Source organism: Thalia democratica, chromosome 3 (assembly GCF_965202585.1).
Source record: "Thalia democratica chromosome 3, ktThaDemo2.hap1.1, whole genome shotgun sequence".
Classification (NCBI taxonomy): Eukaryota; Metazoa; Chordata; class Thaliacea; order Salpida; family Salpidae; genus Thalia; species Thalia democratica.
The window spans coordinates 78,068,998-78,093,090 of record NC_139167.1 but is presented as its reverse complement, the minus strand read 5'-3'; the positions used below and the strand labels follow the sequence as shown (position 1 = coordinate 78,093,090).

At 25.4% G+C, this 24,093-nt stretch overlaps 1 protein-coding gene across 2 annotated transcripts; it reads left to right on the top strand.

The window, feature by feature from the left end:
* The first annotated feature begins 1,106 nt into the window (after positions 1–1,106).
* On the top strand, positions 1,107–23,793 carry LOC145831441 (inositol polyphosphate-4-phosphatase type I A-like). Of its 2 annotated transcripts, XM_082938699.1 has the most exons (23): positions 1,107–1,186; positions 2,093–2,139; positions 2,944–3,028; positions 3,650–3,822; positions 4,706–4,785; positions 5,523–5,598; positions 8,111–8,192; positions 8,599–8,716; positions 9,117–9,283; positions 10,742–10,859; positions 12,164–12,298; positions 13,445–13,655; positions 14,035–14,136; positions 14,398–14,473; positions 15,048–15,220; positions 17,222–17,374; positions 17,728–17,843; positions 18,292–18,358; positions 19,412–19,540; positions 19,998–20,192; positions 20,653–20,739; positions 21,725–21,879; positions 22,887–23,793. In XM_082938699.1, exons 2-23 carry the CDS (start codon positions 2,137–2,139, stop codon positions 23,017–23,019), a joined length of 2,634 nt encoding a protein of 877 aa, XP_082794825.1. In that variant the 5' UTR covers positions 1,107–1,186; positions 2,093–2,136; the 3' UTR covers positions 23,020–23,793. The 2 variants fall into 2 exon arrangements, with proteins under 2 accessions (XP_082794825.1, XP_082794826.1); XM_082938700.1 differs by lacking the exons at positions 1,107–1,186; positions 2,093–2,139; positions 2,944–3,028; ... (1 more) ...; positions 4,706–4,785; positions 5,523–5,598 and adding an exon at positions 7,990–8,027.
* The last annotated feature ends 300 nt before the right edge of the window (positions 23,794–24,093 follow it).

Genomic DNA, 24,093 nt, shown 5'->3' with positions numbered 1-24,093 from the left:
CGAAACGATGCATGAGTTTAATTTTACAAGAACTGTTCATCATTTAAAATTTACAGAACTCTGAGGTGAGTGGGGTTTTCATCTTGGAAGGAAATTACGCTGTTGAAAAACTTGAAGAAAACAGCTTCTATATTAGTATGTTTTGTTGTTTTGCTTCTAAGTTGAAATCAATCAAGTATGATATCTAAGGGCATAGAGGGGGGTCCACCTTGATTTTTACAAGTTGATCTTAACTTATAGAGTTTTATCTGAGCTATCAGACATTTTTAACCGCTTTAAAAAAATTCAAAGTAATTTTTGAGATATAAGCAATCTAAGTTGGTAACCTCAATAGGTTTGTAATGAAAGGCACAAACCAAAAAAGAGAAAAAGACTATTTCATTAAAAATCTATCTTCTTAATTTTTTAACCAATATTCTTAAAATTTTCACAGAAAGTCAATTATTAAATTTAAAAAACATTTAAAGCATGAATTTTTTAGTTAAGAAAAAATGATATTTTATAAAATAAAAACTAAATTTGTTTTGTTTTTTTATTATTATTATTTTTAAATCACAGTGTTTAAAGTCTTTTAAACTATAAAGGCACACTTCCTGAAAGTTTGAGATCTCCAGCTCAAAAAAAAAAAGGGAAGATAGATTTTTAGTGATTTTTTAAGTTTCTGAGAAAATGACTTTGAAAAATTTGCTGTTCATATGTTTGTATTGAAAACTTTTTAGAAAACTAACAATATCTCAAAAATTGATAATAATTTTATAATTCTATAAAAACTTGCTGGTAGTCTTTTCTTAAAGCTTTCATATAAGAGCCAATGCAATTTTTAGTAAAAATAAAATTGGTCCCCCCTATGCCCTAACTCCATATTACTCTCCTATGCCCTTAAAAGTTTACTTAGTAATTAATTTTTTAAAAAGCAAATTCATCCAATATTCTACTATCAGTTTTTTCAAGTGACTTTAAACCTGTCATAGGAAACAAAACAAAAAAAAGGTCAAGCACACAAGCTGTATATTTTCAATTATTTTATTTTTCCTGCAGGTTTCTCGGGGGAAGAGGACAGTTTTTATTTCAGGTGCGATTCTGCCGAAGATGCGGGCAACTGGGTTGTGAGTTTGCAGCAAGCTTCGTACACTTACATAAAGAACGAGTACCGACGACTCGTTGATCAACTGAAGCATCAGCAAGAGTTTGTTTTGTTATCTGTTTGTAAAATAGATAAACCTCCTATGCCTTTAAAAGTGTACTTAGTAATTATTTTTTCTGTATTTTTTTGTAAAATTTAGTACTATTTATAATTTCTAAAATGTTATTCAATATTTTGTTTATATGTGAGTGACATAGAAAATAACAAACGTTTGTTTAATATGACATTTTATTTTAATACATTTATTTTAACATCAACAAGAGTTTGTTTTGTTGTTAATTTTAATATAAGATTTTTTTTTGAATATTCTATAGTCAAACTATCTACAAGAGTTTTTTATTTTTAGAAGAATAAAATTTAGAAAAAGTTTCATTTTTAGATACTGTTAAATGCTTAACTTCAATAACAAATATATTTTATTAAAACTAAAACAACTATATGTGTTTAAACGTAAAAAAAGTATAGGAACAGTTGTTTATTTTGTCATTTATCTTATATGAGTGTACCAATGAGAATTTAAAATATTACTTGATAGTTTTGGTTTTAGTTATAATATAGTAAGATGCTAATTTACTTTTTTGTTTTAGTAATTTTTGGTTTTTACTTGAATGTAAATAAATCAGTTTAATTTACAAAATGTATTCTTAATCTAAGTTTGTTTGACTGTATGTAACAAATGTATACATTGCTACTAAGTTTAATTTTTAAATGCTCTATCACTGTTTTAAAGTTATTTGATTACATTAATCCAAATTGTACAACAAGAACAACTTTTATTATTATTATGAACTCTCATTCTTTTAATCTTTTAAAATTCTACCTATTTAATGTAGTTGGTTTAAATTTTCAAAGCTTACTTAACTACTTATAAACTGATTTTGAAAGTTTTTGAAGCTTGTTTAGTTAATTTGTTCAAAGTGTTTTTATTATTTATTTATTATCTACCAGGTCAACAGCATAAAAACAAAGCACAACTGTTACCCAGTATTGACATGGTGAGTAACTTTATAATGTATTTATGCATGCACAAATATTTTTTCTAACATTTAGAAATTATAATAGGAAGCATAACGAAATAAATCCCAAGTTTTTTTTTGTAAGGTGCACTGAAAACAAACTGTGTACTAAGTGTTTACCCTATCATTAAAAATTTTTTTTTTGTAATAACTGAGTCAGTAGTTACAAAAAGTAAGCATTTTAAATAGTTAGTTAGTACAAAGTTGTGTTGATTTAAACTAGTTGTACTTGTTTTAAAATAGAAAAATAGGTTTTGAAACTTTATTTAGTTTAACAAGGTTTATTTTTATATTGTAAAATGATAAATTTATGAATAGAGTTTTGCCTTGAAAAAAGAAATAAGTGTAAAATTAAATATTTTTGATGTAATTGAACCAGAGCTTCAAAAAATAGTTTTTGTAAATGTTTTCTTTGCAAATACAAAAAAAATATTACCCCCATTTAATATCACTATTTTACTAGTTAACTTCCAATTACTCTTTGTCTTCATGCTAAACACCCCTGATAGTCAAAATTGCCCCTATTGAGGCGACAACTTTTTGGGAAACCTTTAAATAAAACTTTTAACTAGTTTAAAATGAGTAAAAGACTCAAATAGTAAAATATTTTTTTAACTTTTTACTTTAAAAAAATTGATACACATAGATAATTTTAAACTTAAAAAAAAAATAAACACTTGTTTTTATTGAGTTATAGTTTAAAAACGTACAATATTTTAACTAAACAGTTCTTTTTTTCCAAAGTTTAATTTTGTATTAAATATTTATTAAATAAAAACACAGGAATCATCAATATTGGAATTGTCTTTCAACTTAAAAAGATTCCAACCACATCAAGGATTTATTGAGCCAAATGTTTTTATTGAAGGTTTCTTTTTGTTTAATAACTACTTGATTTTATATTATAATTCTTTTTACTCAATTAAAATTCTTAACATAGTTTTTTATAGGTTTATTTTGAGTTTTTTTTCAAATGCTGAAATTAAAATAAGATAGTCTACTTTGTTTTCAAAAATATTTTTACAAAACAAAAATTTTATTACATTATTTTATATGATTTTTTTATTACTAAACAATAACTATTGACTCAAACAGTAAAGCAAGAATATTAAAATGTGTAATTAACATATAATAAATGTATTGAACTAAAACTTTTTACACCTTAAAAATACTGATAAATATTGAACACCAACAAAATGTTCACTCATAAGCTTTTTGAACTATATCTTATATAGTTTTTTGTCTTAACTAAAAAAGATCGCTTAATTTACTGAAATATAAAGAGCTTATTTAAATAAATGTGGAAATTTGAAATTAAAATTTTAGATGACATTATAGATTACTAAGATAACATTGTTATGTGCAGTTTACTATTTATTTTACTTGAAGATGTCGCAATTTTTTGTCACCAAAACCTGGTTGTAAATACCTGGTTTGCACATCTTTATTTGAACTATATATAAATCTAACTGAAACATTCAATCAACAGTGCAAACGTCCAACGGGGCGCATGACAGGTGGAAAGCACACAGCAGGACGGAGACGGTGCAGAGCAGAGGTGACTGCAGCTTCATGAAGACGATATGCTTCCACAGAAGCGACGGCGTCGACATATCCACCAGGCTGCAGGTCGTTTTCAGGAGGCAGAGGAAAAACAACCAGGTTTGCGTGAGAGTGTACAAAAATATTGAAACATTTATATGTATGAAAGCATCTTATTTTGTAATAGTAGTTACAGGGTTGCCAAAAAACCTAGAATCCTCGAAAAACCTGGAATTTTACAATTTAGGCCAAAAAACCTGGAATACCGAAAAATTTATATATATATATTTGAAAGCATCTTAGTTTGTGATAGTAGTTATTATTTTGTTATGGGAACATGGTTGCAAAAGTGTGGCATGTTTATATTTCTGTAAAGATAGTTTTGAATGCATAATTCTTTGTAAAAAATCACACAAAATCTTTTTTTTTGACTACTAAAAAAGTTTTCTGTTTTATTGAATTCTATTATGAATTTGTTTAAAATACTTTTGTTATATATTTCAAATCGTGATGGGATACTTTACTCAAACAAATTGTTTAGTTTTATTTTGTTGTAAAACATGAATATCAAATTGATAAAACTTTATCTTTAATTCTTATCTTAAATTTTTTTGCATGACAGTTTATTTTTTAATTTATTTTGTTTTGAATTTTTAATTTGTTTATTTTTTTACTGCAAACAAAATAAAAATTTTAAAATCTTCAAAAACATCTTTCAAAATCTTCAACTTTAAACTGTTAAACTATAAATTAAGCACAAAGTTATTTTTTTTAAACACTAATGAATTGTTAAGATATTTTAATTTAGTTGTTAAGTTTTTAGGAAATAGTTAATTTTTAAAAAACACAATTGTTAGCATTTAAAAAAACTTATATTTTCTTTACAATAAAGTGTAACTAATAAGTTTTCAAAATAAAATAGTTATTTTACTCTTCAAAAATACTAAAAAAATATTATGTAACATAATTTTCAAAAAACAAATACAGGAAATTTTTTTTACAGAGCGACTTTTTAGCATCCACATTTTGCGTTGTTGAAAGATTTGTTTCAAGTTCTTCAACAGTGCACACACTCGACATGGTGTTAGTAGTTCTGTATTTAGTTATTGTGTCTTATAATAATATATATATATACTAAAATAGTAGTATTAGTACAATAATAATAACAATACAGGTTGATGGTATAAAATAAGTGTGGATAATATAATGATTTTTGTAATTTACGTTTTTGAATGTCATAAAGTCTTACTTATTTACTTCAACATACTGAAGCATACAGATTGTTTAAAAGTATTTGTTGTCTATTTCTAATACTTGGCATAAAAAGCTTATTCAAATCCAACTCGCTTTGAAAACAATGACTGTTTGTTATCAACAAGTTACAACTTTTTATCATTAGCCGCAAAAAACAATCAATTTCTCTGTAGAACAAATTTCAAACAATTAAAAACATCTGTTCTTAATTATGTTAAATTATACTTTTTGTTATTTTCTTAAGTAAACAACTGTTTAGTTTAATTTATTTGATAAAAGTTGTGTAATCTAGATGTGTTAAAATGAAGAAACGGCTTTGCTCAAGTTGAGAAAAAGTAATTTTTAACTTACTTACTCTACTTTATTTTAAGTAATTTTAAACTTACTTAATCTAACTATGTTAGATTATTTTTTGTATAACTATAAAATTAGCAGTGTCTCAACAAAAAAAGACAATTTTTATTTATCTGCCAAGCAAGTTTATCCCTACTCAAAACAACTGGCTGTTTCAACAGACTTTACGCTAAACAATTTAATTTATTTTCAAAATTCCAATTTATTTTCAGTTTAAACGGAGCTCCCTTTGGTGCTGTGGAAGTCAGTGTGATAAAAATATCAAAACATCTCCAAGACACATATACGGTTAGTTGAATTTTTAAAATACTTTAGGGTGTAAAAAGTAAACACAAGAAAAGTAGTTTTTTAACAATAAAACTTGTAAATCAATGTGTACCAATATAAGGTAATCTAAAATAAGCCTGTTTGTTATTTTTTTGTATCTGATAAAGTCATTTTTTTTGTCAATTGGTGTTTTTTTTTTTTTGGTTTCATTACACACAAAAAGTTATAGTTTTTTTAAAAACAAACAATAATGTTAAATACATAAATTTAAAACTTTTCAGCTGTAAATAAAAACGACGCATCTATCCAGTAATAAAAGCTAATAAAATGCAAACTCATAACAAAATAGTTATGTGTTTTTTCAAACAACAAATGTTGAAAAAAGTAATTGTACTTCCTCTTCAAGTCAATTGCAAAATTTTATTGAAGTTGATTGTTTAGTTAGCAGAAAAAGTGGTATGACTAACTTTGTTGTTGTTTTTAGATTATTTATAAGTTAATTTTTTAATATCTTGTGATAGACTTTAGTAAAATTTGTTTACTAAAATAGTTTTGTATAACAAAACCATTTGTCATTTAGTTTAAAACTTATACTTTTCGGGAAGAAAAACATTTAGAATTTTTTTTGTACAAAAAATTTAGTTGATAGAGCTGGACTACTTTAAAGTGAAATAAACTTATTAAGTACTTCTTTATTAGTTGTTTTTTGAAATGTTTCAATCAAAAGTAATAATGCCAATAAAAAGAGTAATTGGTATGGCCTTTCCTTATGAAGTCGATGAGGTAATTAAAAAAATTGTTGACCTTAATTAAATAAATAGAATAAATTAAATTTTTTTTAAGGAACATTAATAGCAATATAACTTAGTTAAATGATGATTTTTATTGCCTTTATTTTTTGTAGGATTTTTAAGAAAAAGGTACATGGTTTTTAAAAACTTGGTTATAATTTAAGTTTTTTTTTAGGCTCTTTTATATTTAAATTGTAATTTCGTTGTAATAATAATTACGTAGTTATGCTGTAATTTTTTGGATGACTCATAATTATTTTAGTAATTTTGTATTGTCAAACTATGTAGGTGAGGTTTATTTAACCAAAACGCTTATAAACAATAGGTTTAATGTAACTCTAAATAGTTTTATAGTTAGCTAAAAATAGTAAGAAGTACTGCTTTTATTTTATTTTAGTTTGAAAAAAATATATTTTGTTAAACTTAATTTAAGCAAAGTATCTTAGCTTTTTTAGTTTGTGATATATTTAAACCAATAATAAGTTAAATTTATTCAAAGTAGTTGTACTAAAAAGCTATGTCAGTAGATAAACTAATTTTTTCACTTTGAAACTGTTTTTAGATTAAAATATTATTTAGCTGTATTAGTTTTAACTTGGTTTGTCATGTAACAGAGATTAAAAGAAAATATTTCATAGTAAAATCATGTAATTAGTATTAGTATCTAGTATTATAAGCAAATTTAAACAGATGTTTGTTTATTTTTTCACATAACTTTTACTCTTGTTTAACTTAAAAATTATTTATATTTTATTCAGTTGTGTGTTATTTCGTACTCTGTCTGTATAGAAAACTTAAAAATGGCTATCAGTTTTTTTAGAATTGATCTTAATTATCTTTACAATTTTTTTTGTTATATATTAAGAATGACTTTTTTTGAACTAAAATTAAATAGATTAGTATTTATTGCTAGATAACTTTACATTGGAGTAATTGATTTTTTTTCAAAGTTACTTTTTAAGTTGTGCAACAAAATTCTTAGAGTTTATTTAATTTTCCAATTAAATATTAAGTAGTTGAAAGCTTTAATCAATAAAGTTTCAATTGCCAATTTATATTTTCCTTAATCATTTAGTCTAGTTTCAAAGCTGTTTTTAAAAGGCTTTTTAAAAGTTTTGTTGCTTTTTTTATTACTTTTTTAATCGAAAAATTTTCAATTTAGACTTTTTTTAATAACACAATATTTCTCATTTTGTTTTAAATGGATAACTTATTTTACCACTTAAAAATTTTTCTTCTTATTTGATAAGATGTTTTTTTAAACACCTTAATAATACTATTTGTTGTTAAAAAGTTTTAAGCTATTCAGAATATTTTCTTCTGTTTGTAATATATTTTAAGTGTCATAACTTATGGAGTAATTCAAATATTTTCAACTTCAGTTTTGTAAAGTATGTTTTGTTTTCATGCACTTGTCAAAGGTGTGGAATATATATACTTTTTTTTTTGTTCAAAAATTCACATTTTCTCTTACTTCAGTTGTACATATTTTTTTGAACAAACGTATAGTAATTTGCTAGAAAACATAAAACTAACTGTTGTCTCAGTATGACATTCATTGTCATTGAAAAATTGATAATTTACAACAGACTTCATTTTTGAACATATTTTTTCAATGATCTTTTAAGAACCATTTATTTCTAAAAACTCAGTCGTTTGGTAAGACTTCGATAAAACTACCAGTGAACTTGTGAATTGCACACAGCCGAAATTTTATTTATTGAATCTGAATTTTTTTTCAGAATCTTATCGATTTGTCTCCTGAAATGGAAAATGGTGCGGAAAATCAAAACAGCTGCGAAAATATTTTTCCTTGCAGTGGCGGTTTGTTTGTTTTAGCGAATAATACTTATTACTTTACATATTTTCGCACATACCTTTGTTAAAGTATGAAACTAATTGTAACTGCTCAGTTGATAATGTACTTTATCTAAAAAATAATTAAGCACTATATTTTATTAATTTTTATTTTGGAAATAGGAAACTATTTTTAATTTCTTATTTCTTTTTATTTAAACCAACTATTTAGTTGAAATAATCATAAAATAGCTACTCAAAGTTGTAAATACGATATCTAGAAGTTTTGAAAATGTTTAAATCCTTGTTTTTATTTTGATAAAAACTGGATTGTAACTGACAACCCTAAAGGGCGAAACATAGTTTTATAAATAAATTGTTTGAAATAAAAAAATTGTAAAGTTATTAATAATAGTTAAGTAAAAACTTGCAGTGTTGATCAAACCTTGCAAGAAATGTTATCATTTGAAAAACAATCAAGATGAAGGAATTAAAATTTACGAATATATGTTTGAAACACCCATGAGTTTCGATATTCCAATACAGTACTTGTAAGTTTTCGTTAATTTTGTACTAATTTAACAATTAATAGTTATTTTAATTAATATTTACGAATATATGTTTGAAACACCCATGAGCTTCGATATTCCAATACAATACTTGTAAGTTTTTGTTTATTTGTTTTAAATAAACTCTTTCTTTTCATTTTCCTTAAGTCTTTTAGTGCTGTTGAGTAAAATATTATGCAACTAGTATGTTCACCATAAAAAATAATTTTCTGTTTGTAATTTTTTTATATATAGATATAATGTTTACTATTATATTACCTTGTTTTAATATGTTTTAAAAACCTTATTTATTATTTATATTTAAAAATTAAACATTAATATAAAATATAATATTAAATTATTGAATTTTTAAATGATTAAAATATATTTAAATTCTCCACAGAGAAATGTGCAAAAGTGAAAACTTGCACGCGATAAAGATGCTTGAAAACATGGGCAATTTGAGAAGTGCTTTGGAAAAACAGAGGGCAGACATCATCAAGACTTGCAACAAGCACAACGACATGTATGAAAGTAGACTGGACAGAATGAAAATACAGTTAATCTCAAGTGAGCTTGATTTTTTTTTTGATATCTTTAATCATTTTGTTTTTAATAAATAATTAGACGTGTTGAACTCTTTTTGGTGATAACTTGCGTTTTTCTGCCTTTTTTTTTATAAGTTTCTTTATTATTTTTGACAGTAACATTTAACTTTCAAATACTAATAAGTACTATATTAATATTTTTTGCGTCCTTAAATGTTTTCCTCGTTGTTAAGAATGAAATGTATTGAGTTGTTTTTTGATTTTCTTGCTTTTAAGTGTTTATATATTCGTTAAAAGTGTAAAATTATGTAGTTTCAGTGAGTTTAGTATCATAATAAGTGTTTTTTTTATTATAATCATGTAGAAAAAAAAAACATTTTTTTGAAGTACTTTAAGTACTTAAATTTTTTAAGTGTTTTTTATTTTAAAAATAGCATTTTGTTTTTGTTAGTTTTAGTACAGGATAATTATTTTTAATATATTTTTAACGTTTTTAATTATTCTACTATTTTAGTTTTTACCTTAAAGCTATATCTTACTTCAAAATAAACTTTAAAAACTGTCTACATTTTTAAACTTTAGAAAGTTTTGTGTTTACTTAATTATTTAGTTTTTTAATATTTGTCTAAACTGTTTTGTTTATTTTCTGTAGACAGAATGTACTAGGAACTAAATTTTAATACTAACAATTATTTCTGTATTCCGTAGACTCTAATTTGATCAATAGTGAGTTAAAAACCACTTAACTCTTTACCAAAAGGTAATTGGATTGATCGATAATTCGGTTTATTTGCTTGTAACAGAAAACTTTTACAATTATAAAACTTTTTTGTTTTAAATTTTTAAATATAACAATGCAAATTTTTCTCTTTTTATGTGCATGCATTTTATTAACAAATCAACACATCTTTAGTTATCTATCAACATGTATTAATGTTAATTTATTTGAAGTTTTTAACATGATTATAATTATAAAAGGAATATACTTATGAGCGTATAAGAAAATAAAAAATAATTAATTAAAACGCGTAACTATTTATAAATATATAGATATACAAAAGTTAACAATTGTTAATTTATGAGTAAAAAAAACTATTTTTATCTATTGTCATTTATTGAAAACTAAGTCACAAACTAATTAAAGTTATCAGAATATATATATCTTAATTTTACCATGTTCAGTGTAAATTAACATGCATAAAATGTAATATGCAATATATTATTATGTCATTTACTTTTATTAATGCAAATACAGGCCTTTAAATTAGTTCTAAATTTATCTGTGCTTTAGTATTTAAAGTAAAACATAACTTAAACTGCTTGTTTTGTGTTTATTTCAAATTGAAGTTACTGAGGAGTATGTCAAAATTTTAGATTATTTGTTTTTATTTAAGTTTTTTTAGTTTTGTAGTAACTGACGAATAGTTGTTGAAGTAATACAAATCTCAAAGTATTGCAAACTTACAATTAATTATTGCAGAGTCATCGGCTTGTATCAAACGGAGCGCAGATAAAACTTCAACTGATCTCGAATTTATACCCACCAACTTGCACGTCCAATACATGAAAATATGCCCGGAAAATAATGAAACTGACAGGTTTGTTTTAAATTTGTTGTAGTTCAAGATGACTGTAAATGATGTATTAGATTGTTGTAACTGATTGTATAACTTTGCAAAGCTATATTTGTATAGATGTGTAGTATTATACATTTGAAAATAGTTACGATGTGTTTATTTTTGTAACTTTTAGTTTAATACACCCATTTATTAAAATTTAGCTGATAAAATTGTAGAGTGTACTTCACTTACCTTTATTTATTTTAATTAATGTTAATCTTGAAACTCCATTTGATAATTGTGAAAGGCATTAAAGTAAATAAATATTTTATGTTTAGTTAAAATTTGTTTGTTTAAACTTTGGTTTAGTTGTTTTAAATTTGTTTGTTATATATGTTTGTTTACTTAGTTTTGATTGAAATTTTAACCTAATTGTTATATTTGATATTAATATGTTTTTTCATGAGTTTTTCTTACAATAGTTTGAATTATTGAAAATTATTAGGGTCAGATTCGTTTTTTGTTATACCAAAATCAAGTTAGTAATTATCTATAATCTTTTTTCTACAAACACTGTTAAATTTCAATATTAACTTAATATAGTTGTTTGATAATTTGTATGATATGACATGTTGTTTTGAAGTATCGGTTTTGTATGATATAAAAGCTTGGCTTTAACTTTTAACCTTTTTAAATTCAGTTAAAAATTTACAAATTATAGTTCACTTATTCATTTTAGATTGACTAATAGTCGAGTGTTGTTTATATTTTCAGTTATGTTTTCTTGTTTATTAAATTACTAAATAATTATTTGCACAAAAATTAAAATATTGATTTTAAATATACCATAGCTGAAAAAATACTTGATTTCATAAAATTGCTTTTCACTGTCTTTCAATTGCAAATAGTCGTTTCATCACACATAAATTTTTCAATATCTGGTTGCAAAACTTATACATTTAAATCTTCTCATATTACCTTCTTCAAATATGGTAGTGAAAAACATTTAATATCACAAAAAATATTCATTTTGTAAATCATTACAAAATTTATTTTTAATTTAATTAAACGTTTCAGGTATTCTGATGTGTTACAAATTGTTGTGATAGACTCTGATTTAAACAATTTGTTGTGCTTCAATTTAGTCTTTTATTGATTTTTAAAGAAGGTGACAAACAAAAACGTTTTAGTTTGTACCAGAAATTTTATTATTACTTAATGAATACACTTTTCAGATCACCAACATCAGAAATGTTGACAAACGAGTTGCTGTGTGTAACAGTGTGATAAATATACATAAAAATATATTAACACACAAATTTTAACATAAGTACACTTTTCAGACCACCATCAGAAATGTTAACAAACGAGTTGTTGTGTGTAACAGTGGGAGCAACGTCTTCTCACAGCACCGGTTTCAAGCAAGGCGGGTTGTTCGACATACTCTCCCATTACAACCACAGTCCCGATACTAAAACGTTTGTTTCGTTTGTAAATAGTAGTTAATTAAATTATAATTGATAAATTTTATAATGTTGCATTACAATCACAGCCCAATGTTAAAATTGGTGTGTTGTATACTAACTTTTGAGAAAATATTTTTGAAAAACAACTAAATAGAGCTGTATCAAGGCCAGAATGGAGAAGCAATGTAAAATTTAAATTGTTTTTGAGTCGTTTAATAAATACAAACTTTTAAAAAACAGTAAAAACTACCTTTAAAAAAAAGTTTTGTTAGTAGTAATTAGTGTTTAGAAAACTGTTTTTCCTGTATCAAACATAGTTATCCAATTATTTAATGTAGTTTTGCGTATTCAAAAATATATGTTGTACGTAAATTATATGAACAACAAAAAACATCGGCGAAAGTCCGCAGAGCAGAAGTCTGGACTTTCGTTTGCCGTGAGACAAGCTCAAGTTTAACAAAAGAGTTGATCATGCCAATTCGATCATCAGACCACAAGTTTCGGTATACTGAGACCGGTTTCGGACTCATCAGTCAATATGAACAATTAATTTTATTAAATGAAGAATGCTCTTACAGGTCACTATGTATTGAGACACATATTTTTTTTTCTATTTGTTTACATCTAACATCGATTATAAATTTTAAGAAATAATTTTTGATGCTGTACTTATTAGTTCAGTTTAATCTATATGAATTTATTTTTAGAACATCAGTATGTCAATTGGTGTTTTTATATATAATTTTGAACCAAAATTTATGATATTTTAAGAAAAACAAGCCTCTTAATATTTATAATTAAAATAATTTTTCACCTATAAATTTATGGTTTCTATTAGCAAAATTTTATTCGGCGTTCACCAAATAAACCGGTTAGAAAATTTAATACATAAACCATAGACTATATAAAAGTTAAAATATTATTAAGACTTACAATAATAACTTTCAAAGAAGTTTTAACCCCCATTTCCATTTAAACGCGATCGGATCCACTGTGACCAATACAAAAAAAATGAATTTTCAGTCGAAGTTTTATTATTTATATTTGTGCAAACTCATGAATGACCTAATTAGTAAAACCAGACTCTGATAATTTGTATAAGATGTACTTTTATATCATGTAAATTTATTTTTAAAATTTTAATTTGTTATATTCTAGTTCGCGGCGGTCACCGATCAAGTTCGACCAATTAGCCCGATGCCTGCAGTACGGAGAAGTGAACGAGCGAATAGAAACGCTCGAACTGTTATCAAGCATCCAATCAAAATGCAGCAATCTCAAAGTGTTGTCCAATCACGTTGCAGAAGAGATTGGCAAAAATTTCAACTCGCGAATCGATGTTTCTTCATTAGACCGTTTGAGTAAATCGGTAATTACATGCTTTGAAGTTTAAAACAATATATATTAAATTTTAAATCGATTATTTATTTTTGTCTTAATAGAATCAAGGTTTTTATTTTTCTACAATTATAATTAAGCCAATCGGTTAATTTTTAGTTTAAAAATCAAAAACTTGATTTTAAATTTATTTGAGTTTGAATAATGTACCCCAAGAGCAGTTTGAAACTTGTTATATATTTATTTGTTTGTAGTTTAAAAGTTTTATAAAAATTTTACTTCAAGAAAATTAAACTTATTTTTAACCCTTTGTGTATTTGGCTACATTTATTATTTTGAACTAGTAAAGTTAAAAAATGAATAATGAATACCAAGTTTTTTTTCAAATAAAGTAATAATTTTATTAACAGATAGGAAGTTTATTGTCGATATTTGATGGAGATCGAATACAGAGAGCACATGATATAATGTCTGTAAATTTAAATAATCCCTATGATGTTCCTAATATCAATGTGAGTATTTGGTTTTTGTTTTTAGGTTTTAAGTATAACGTTCATATTTAATTGTGTTTGCAATTATAGATAATCAAAATGATTTGCCGAATATCAATGTTAGTATTTTGTTTTATACTTATGTTTTCTGTTAAATCTTTTGAACTTTTTAATCAATACATGCACCGGAAAAAAAATATGTATATTTATATTATACTATTAAACTTTTCTCAATTTTAAGTTATATATCGGAAGAAATCTTTGAACTGTTTATATCCACAGGAAGATTTGAAATTGAAAATTAAAGCCGCATTGGCATCATTGGTTAAAGTTATCGATTCGCAAGACAGCAGTTCAGGTTAATTTAAATATGTTTTTAGTAGAACGTGTGTGTAAGTGATTTCTTAACTTTACTTTTTGGACTGATTAAATGAAATTTTGTTAATCAAAGCTAAATTTTAGTTTGATTTTATTAGTAATTTTACTTATAAACAATGTGTTTTCTTAACAGTTTGCGCATGTAATTTTTGAAGCATGATAGAAATTAAAAAAAAATCATATACAAAGTTGTTTTTAAAAATAATAAAAAATAAGTTGCAAAGTTGTTTTTTTCGAACGAAAACTTCAAAAGACTTAGTAGCTATTTTATAGTCGGTTACATTACTAAAAAAAACAAACAATTGTTTGTTTATTTGTGTGCAATTTTTTAGCTAAACAGAAAAAAACTGTTTTTAAAAATATATTATTCTTACATAAGTTTTTTTAAAAAGGGACATATGTTTGTAAAACAGAAACAGAAAAAAAAGGCAAATACTCAAAATAGATTTATTCTAACACCTGAGTGTACAAAAGACCTCTTGGTCATTGAGTCGTGCACCAGAATCATTTCAAAAGAACGCTTAAAATATATTTTATTAACAAAATCCTCACAGAATCGACGAAAGTGGAGGTGTGCACGAAACTGGTGCAGCAAATAAACGACAGCGCCGACCAACTCACGCACCAGGGCGAGATGGCGCTGTTCCATTCGCAATTTCTCACCAACTCCTACCTGAATTACTACACCGACGCGTTCTACAGGAGGAGAGCTTGCTTCTCACAAGCTGTTAGTTGTACTATTGTTACTATTAGTATTGTTATAGTTGTAGTATTTGTTGTTACTGTTGTTAGTATAGTTGTAATATTTGTTGTTACTACTGTTGTTTTTGACATAGTTGTAATATTTGTTGTTACTACTGTTATTAATGTAGTTGTAATATTTGTTGTTACTACTGTTGTTAATATAGTTGTAATATTTGTTGTTACTACCAGGGTTGCCACTCGGTCAGGAAAAGTCAGGAAATCAGGAAAAAATGGGGGGTTTTGAAAAAAAGTCAGGAAAATTCAGGAAATTTGATAAAAAAAAAGTCAGATTTTGTCAGTTTAAATTTACAAAATTTCTTGTTTTCCAAAGCCTTTAAGTAGTAAAAATTAGTTAAAAGTCCTTTAAAGTCAAAAAAAAATTCCAAAATTTTCCTAGAAATTTACAAAAATATTTAATTTTATTTCCAATGCCTTCAGCTGGTATAACCTAGTAAAATATCCTTTATTAGACTGCAAAAATTTTCTATTAACATATTGAACAAGTACCCTACTTGAACAAGCAGATTTTGTAAGCTTTTTAGTATTGATGATCTGTAGCAAGGACACTTTCATAGTGAAACTGTGATATATACACATAAGTTTATCTAGCATAATTTTAGAATCAAAGAGTTTTTGTTTTAGTAAACAATTGAGTTCTTTATAACTAAGCAGTTAGTTTAGTATTTTATGTAACAAGTTAATGTGTATACTTTACCTCTTAATAATTTTTTCAAATTTGTTTAAATTTATAAAATAAGATATAAGAGAGGTATATGCCAAGATTAAGTTTACTTATTATTTGTATTTTTTGTAAAGTAATTCAAGTTTTTAAAGTAAATAAGAGTATATTTATTTGTTACAAATTTTTTACTAATTTAGTATTAGATGAAGAGGTTGAAGTGCTAATAAAAAAACGGAGAAAATAAATTTTAGTACATACATTTAAAAAAACAGTATTTGATTAAGTTCTTTATTGTTTTAATGATTTAACTGTAAAAGTTCGTTATTGTTTAAAGGTTTGAGTTGTGAAAGTTACTTATTGATTTAAGGTTTTAATTGTAAAAGGTTCTTATATGTCGTTTCGTTTATTTAGATACATTTATACTAGGAAATTCTAAAAAATTGTGTTCTTTATTGTTTTAAGGTTTCAACTGTAAAAATTTGTTGTAGTTTTAAGATTTTAGTTGTGAAAGTTTGTTATTAATTCAAGGTTTTAATTGTAAAAGTTCCTTATATGTCGTTTGTTTATCTAGATACATTTATGCTAGGATTTGCTAAAAAATTGTTTCTTTTTTAAGACAAGCTGTGTTTATAAGGTAATAATACAAGTATTTTGCTGATACAGCTGTTTATTACAAACATCAATCATACAGATGGTTTAAGTGATGTACTGGAAGTTTGATGATAGAATTCAGCAACAAACAATTGTTTTTAACCTGTATTAAAATTAGATTGGAAGCTTTATATAGTTTAAAGTGTTAGATTATGTATTTTAGAATAAGTTTAATTTAAGAGTTTGATTTAGAAAAGTCATGAAAATTTTGGTAAAAAGTCAGGAAAAAGTCAGGAAAAGTCAGGAAATTTTTCTCAGCTTGATGAGTGGCAACCATGTACTACTGTTATTGACATAGTTGTAATATTTGTTGTTACTATTGTTATTGACGTAGTTATAGCATTTGTTGTTAATGAGTTTTAGTTACAACTTTATGTCTTATTTTACATTAAAATACTTACACCAATCTAGTTTTATTATTCTCGTACAAAAACTATCATCCGTCAACTAAAAAAGAAATACTAATACTCTAACAGGTTTATACTGTAAAACTAACTAAATAGTGGTATCAACTCTTTTGATCAAAAAAAGAATGAAACTTAATTGTTTAATAAAAATGAAGCAGTAAATTTCATTCTGAATAAAATAGTTTCAAACCCAAATAACTTGACTTTTACAGCAAAAAATTTGATTTAAATTAAATTTTTGCAGTTGTCAATGTGCGTCTGCGGAGTCAACTGCAAGATATTGCAGCACGTCTGCAATCAGGACATGTCTGCAATGCTGCAATTTGCAAGCTGCGGCATTCTTTTGCAAGTGGAATCACTGCTGAGCACCTACGGCAATGAGAACGGAATGATACAGGTGTTTTTTTTTCTTGAATTATAAAACTGTCTGAAAATTAAGAGTTTTCATTATTTAAACAAATTGTTTTCTTGATATTGTCAATTATAAGCTTCGAAAAAAATAATTATAGTTTTTGTACACCAAGTTAAAAAGTTTTAAGATATAATTTTGGCTCTTAAAAGCCACTTAACTTATTATGTAGAAGTTGTTTATATTTATTGTTTTTTTTATTAAAGTTTTTATCTAAGTCGTATAATGATGTATAAATTTTTTTCGTACCATCATGTCAGTTATAATTAAATTTAGAAATCAAAGAACCACTTTTTAGACTTTTTAGATAAGACATAACAATTTTAAATTAATTTACCCAGGATTACGTTATAGGAGTAATGGATTTGCACAGAGTGAAATTTCAATTGAAAAAGAAAACAATGAAAATTTATCAAAAGCCACAAATAACTGGAAATTCATTATCACCTGTTGTTATGTGAGTTTTGATCAGTTGTAAGTTGTTTATTTCTAAATAACTTATAAGTTTTTTGTTAATTAAGCCTGATCCAAATTAAATAAGATCTAAAATTTTTTAACTCATTGTAACATCAGTTACACAACTGGAAGTTAACAAACCTTTATTTTATCAATGAAAAAAAAATTACAACAGTTATTGCCACAATGTATGTAAATTTAATTTTTACGAATCTGCTTAATTTTTAATCTTGATTAACTTTAATAGTTAATGATTATTTATTCGTAAAGAAAAATTATAGCTTTTTCAGTTTTAAACTTATACATTAACAAATATAAGTTGTTTATAATATAAAATAAAGCTTAGATTTAAAAAGTAAAATAGATTGTTATACACAACTTGAATTTATTAAAATAAGGAATTTTTTTAAATATGCAGGTATAATTTTAATACTTAATCATTATAACAGAATATACTTGAATGAAGATCATTTCAATTTACTGCCAGTCAACTTGAAAAATGGCGGATTTATAAAGGTTTGTTCTAACAAAAAGTATTAATTATTACAAGTTGATTACCACTAGATTACTTTAAAAATTTATTCTTTTAAATTATTTGCAATTTAAATGAACTTGAAAAGTTTGAATTAGTACAATTTTATTTGTAATTTTATCAATTTTTTTTTGAAGTTGTTTAGTTTTGTTTATACTAGTTACATTGATTTAATAAAAAAATAATCAAATTAAATTGTCTGTAAATACTTCATTTAAATAAGCTTGCTTAATTATTCTTAAAAAAAACTTAAAGTTTAAAAACATATTTTTATAAAAGATATCACACAAAATATTTTATTTAATTTAGATGTTGCAGTTACATAAATGTATTGCTTCATATTAACAATTCATTTTTAATTTAGCGTACAATACTTTTGAATTCACAAAAGCACGCATTTAAACTCCAGGCAGTACTTTCACACACAATTTATAAAATAATGATACGTATGAACACAAATGATTTAAATTTTACGCAAACATACTTTTTTTTAATAAATAAACTAACAAGTTTTGTTTATCTAATTTACTTTTTTTTTTCAACTTTCACTGATATATCCTACATTAACAGTAAACACTTTTTCATCATACAAACTAACATTTTTTAGCTTTCAAAATTTTGCGTATATGTTTTTACAGGGTTGCCACTTAACCTGGAAAAACCTGGAATTCGACAGTTTAGGGAAAAATAACTTTGAAAAGACCTGGAAATTTTATCAGTTTTAACATTTTCAGTAGTAATAATTCGATTTGACACAAAAAATCTATCATATAAATAAGGTTTTTGTCATCATCATTTCTTTCTTATTAAAAAACACATTTAAAGTATCTTAACAGTATCTTTTCAATGTTATACTATTTTACACAGTGTGTTATATAAATTTTAACTTAAAACTAAAAATAGACCCAAAAACGTGTACTTTTAGAAACCTAGAAGAAATTTGGAAAAATAGGAAAAAATTTGGAAAAAAACGAGTGGCAACCCTGTTTTTACCGTCATTTATTTTTACCTCTATTTAGTTTTACAAACGCTCACAGGTGGTGCCGGTGTTTTTCAACGTGGGCATCAACCAGGAACAGACGTTGGCGGAAAAGTTCGGTGGTTCTGTTTTGCAGGAGTATTTGAACAAGGAGGCGTTGGGAAAGTTGAGCAGATATTACGAACAAGTTGGTTGAGTTGGATAATTTGAATTAAAGTGCTTTTGACAAAACTCCTTACTTTTCAAAACAAACTTTGTTTCATTGGTATTTTAAAGATCCGTTATAAATCTTTACCTAATTATAATTTTACTTTTATTGGAATGTTACAAAATTAACTTTTTAAAGCTACTTTGAAACGTTCCAATTAGTATAAGTTAAAAAAATTTGTGAGATATTAGTTTGTATACCATTCTCATCGTACTGATTTACTGTAACATTATGAATTTAAATTATTTTGTACATATATACTTTAAGTCAAAATTAGTTATGTAACATTTTGCGTAATAACGCATTTAGCAAAACAACATCAAAGTAAGACAACAGTATTTTTAATGTTGAAACTATTTACATTTAAACCACTTAGTTACAGTTTTTAAAATACTTTTCATAAACTAAAAAAGCAAAATATTTTTTTTTCTCGCAGATTTCGCAAACGTCGCGCCACAGTTTCAAACACCACAGCCACCCGCCGAAATCAACTGTGAGTTTGGGGATTTCCCCCTCAACGAACCCGAGCAAGCAGGGACTCAGCAGCATTCTGCCCAGGGTCAAGTCCACGCTGGCGCAGAGCGTGCAGCCCACCAAAATAAACACCTTCCAGGTCACCGACGTCAACAAGGTTTGTGACGTCACATAGAGATTAGAAGCGTTAAATTAGTAATAAGATGAAAGGTCATGTAAAGTTGATTACGCGATAAAGCGTTGATAGAGTAGAAAAATTAAACATTGTAAGCAAAAAAAAATGTATTTTTTGCTACTTGGTATTTGTTACTAATATTTTATTTTGTATTTAGTGATAAAACAAGTTAAAATTTTAAGCTGATAAACTGTTAAATTATTGTAAGAACTTTTAAGTGAAAGTTTGTTGTAAAAATAATTTTCATCAAAAAAAATGCAATTAAAGACCATTGTTTGTATTAAATATATGCTTTCACTAGTTAGTAGGCTTAAGTTCTTAAGTTAAAATATGAAAGTAATCTTACTAAAAGAGCATTTTATTTTTTTAATTTCAAATTGTTAGATTGAATACTTTGTAAAAAAAATCGTGCTTAGCCTATTAAAAATAATTTCACTTACAGTCTACAAACGAATTACTGGAAGATATAAGGCAATCAATAAATTTGAATAAAAACAAGCCAGTTGAGATACTTCACATCGCTTCCGAGGTTAGTTTAAAATTTCACATAAACTGTGAACCATATAAGTTTTATTTACACATGGCAAGATTTGTATAAAGTTCTTGAATCAGTCCAGAACACAGTCAAATTTTATTTGTGATTTTTATTCTGCATCAATAGTGTTTCAGTTCTATTAGATTTTTATTAGTTTACTGAAGACGGATTTTTATCTGAAAACGTTTCAAAGTTAACTAATATGCAATAAATTTGTAGGTTTTTCTAAACTAAGTGGTGTCAAGCAAAACTATCTTTTGATTTTTTTCTAATTATTTGCACATGGAAATACTGTAATTCAGTTGTTGAAATAAATTGTGGTAGTGATATGAAACTTGTAGTTATCAAATTGTTTTCACTGAAATTTTACTCTTATCATTAGTAATTCCATTTAGATATAATAAGTACTACATACTAATAAACTTAAAAAGTATAAGTGACTCATAAGTTACTCATATTCCATTATATTACACAGATCTGCTTATTTTTAACCTTAATATTCTTGTAAAAACTTTGCTTTGTTTGGCTCTTTAATTATTGAACACAAACGTGTATGTCTGCTTCTTAATTAAATGTAAAACTACTAATAACTCGCTTTAGTAACTTTTATTTCCAAAATGTACACTTCTACTTTTCACTTCTCTTTACACAAACTCATTCTAATAATTTCTTCACAGGTGTGCCGAATATTGAACGGTGTGTTGAATTTTAGTTGATAACTTACTAGGCTGTTAATAAATAAAACTTTAAGAAATTTCAGCTACATATAATCTTTAGTATAAAATATATTTGTAAATAAGAATAATTTGGTGTTTATATTTATCAAAAAAAATTTACTTATCTTTTATAAAATAGACGTTTTAGTTCATTTTCTTTATCGTCTCATTTCATGTGTATTTCAGTTTACACGGTTCAGGTATTGGTGCCTGGATTCAACGTATGACAACAAACTTACAATATTAATTTATTTTCTTCACAGGTATGCCGAAGATTGAACGGTGTGCGAGTCACTTCGTGCAAGAGCGCTAAAGACCGAACAGCGATGTCGGTCACGCTTGAACAATCATCCATAATACTCAATCAGTACGATATCTGCGAGAAGAAGTTCATATCATTGCTGTCTGCTATGCGAAGGTTTGTATTGTTTGATAAATAGTTTACTATTTGCTATACGAAAATTTGTAAATCAAAACATAGCTAATGTGCCAGTTTTAAATGGTTATTTAAATTATCATTATGTCATTATATAAACTTAATTACATCATTTTTTTTTTATTGGTTTTGAATCTGTGAGTACTTCTGTTTGCTATACTAAAGTTTTTTACAAAAAAAAAGAATAGAAAACAATAACAATTACCAACTGTTGCACTAATTATACTTACTATTTATTTTTATCTTTTTAATATTTACAGCAATTAAGACAAAATTGAAAAATACTGAACAGTTGTAAATTGTATAAAATTTAACAAGTTTCTGCAATTTTTTTTTGATAAAAAATTGACCTACTTTTTCTATAAATATTTTAATTGGTTAGTACATATTTACACTGTTCTTTAACTTTTGTAATTATTTTCCTAATAAAATAGTTTTGCAAATATTTTATGTAATTTCTCCATCGATTTGATTTAATCGCAACGGTCCTCGTATAAAACTTGTTGTTATAAAAAAAAATCCTTGTTGCATCTTTTTTACATGACTTTATACCGTATCATATTTGTTCACAAGTAACTGCACTCGTACATAGAGAAGATTAGAAAACAATTTTAACAAATATGTTGATATCAGTAAACTGTTATAACCTTACCTAATTATAACTTTACCTGAATCTTCTTAAAAATTTAAAGTTTTGCATATTGTTTTTCGTGTTGTTAATCAATATATTCTACACAGTTGCAAACTTTTAATTAATCGTAGAAAAAACAAATGACAAAGTAATTAAAATAACTATATCATAAGAACTGCCTTATTGTTTGAAAAACATTTTTACTTATTCACTCAATTTTACTTAGATTTTCAGACTACTTTTTATTTAGTTTTCATTTAATAGTTTAGCTTCAATTCACTATATGCTAACTTAAAACTATAATATGACAAATTAAGTTATGATTTTGTTCCTTGTTTTATAATTATATTGCACACAGCAACGGAACTCGCATAGAGAACACACAGAAGAACGTTGGTCAGCGCAAGTTCGCTTTCGCCTCCGTGCAGCTCATGACCTTTCCCAAACTTTACAGGCCCCCAGATGGAACTTACGGGAAAGTTGAAACTTGAACAAGCAGGGTTGCTGTGTTGGAAGACTTTTTAGTTCTAGCGGTTCTAACGTTATTAAACGTTAAATATATAGAAAATGCTGTTACAAATAGAATTTGTATTATTTTCACTTATAAACCTACCATTTGTGAAACTCCGAAGTGGTTTTCTTAATAAGATTTGCCATGTAATAACATTTTTCTTAATCTAGCGGTTCTGAAGTTTTCCACCCATATTAAAACTTGTTTAAAATTATTATTTAAGAACCACTAGATACAGAGTAATCTTGTTATTTATTATAAAATGTTTTATATTTTAAATTAAAACTCTGTCACGGATGAATTAAAAAAATGTATACATTTCTTAAAGAGCTGACTTAAATATTTGTTGATTTGTACTAAAAAATTGTTTTAAAAGTTTGTGGGAATTTAAGAAACATATTAGATAGTATATTATAATACTACGAAGTTATATAAAACATCAAGTTTTACTTAAAATATATGTTCTTATCAATTTTTTAGACATATAAAGAGTGGTATTTTTTTTTTATTTTTTCCACTTCATTTCATGACATTTTATTAAAAGCCAATTTTTCGTGTCATCTTTATCACCACTGAACTTTGTGCTAGTTTTATAAATTAGTTTACTGCATTTTTGATCGCTGTTTACTTAAAAATATTCTTTTGGTTTTAATAGTCATAACATTTGGATATTTTTTTGTCAAAAAAAAAATTGTCTAAATTATAAGAAGCATTTCTATATATTTCGAACATAATAAACATGACGTTTTTAGTAGTTAATTTTTTTTTTTCATTTCGTGCAATTCAATAAATACATTTTATACAAACTAAAATTTATTAAGGTATTGTGAAATTTTTTCTTTAAAGTTTTTTTTATAATATGATACACTTTTAGCTCTTATAATCAAACAATATATACAATGTACCTTAAAGCTTATTACTTTTCGCATATAGGTGTAATCTGAATTCTTGACTTACTACAAAGTAAAAAACTATAATAGTAAATTAATTAAGTCAGGTAGAGTGTATCAGAGGTGTCGCGTGGGTTGGAGCATTTGAGCAATGTTCCAACTAA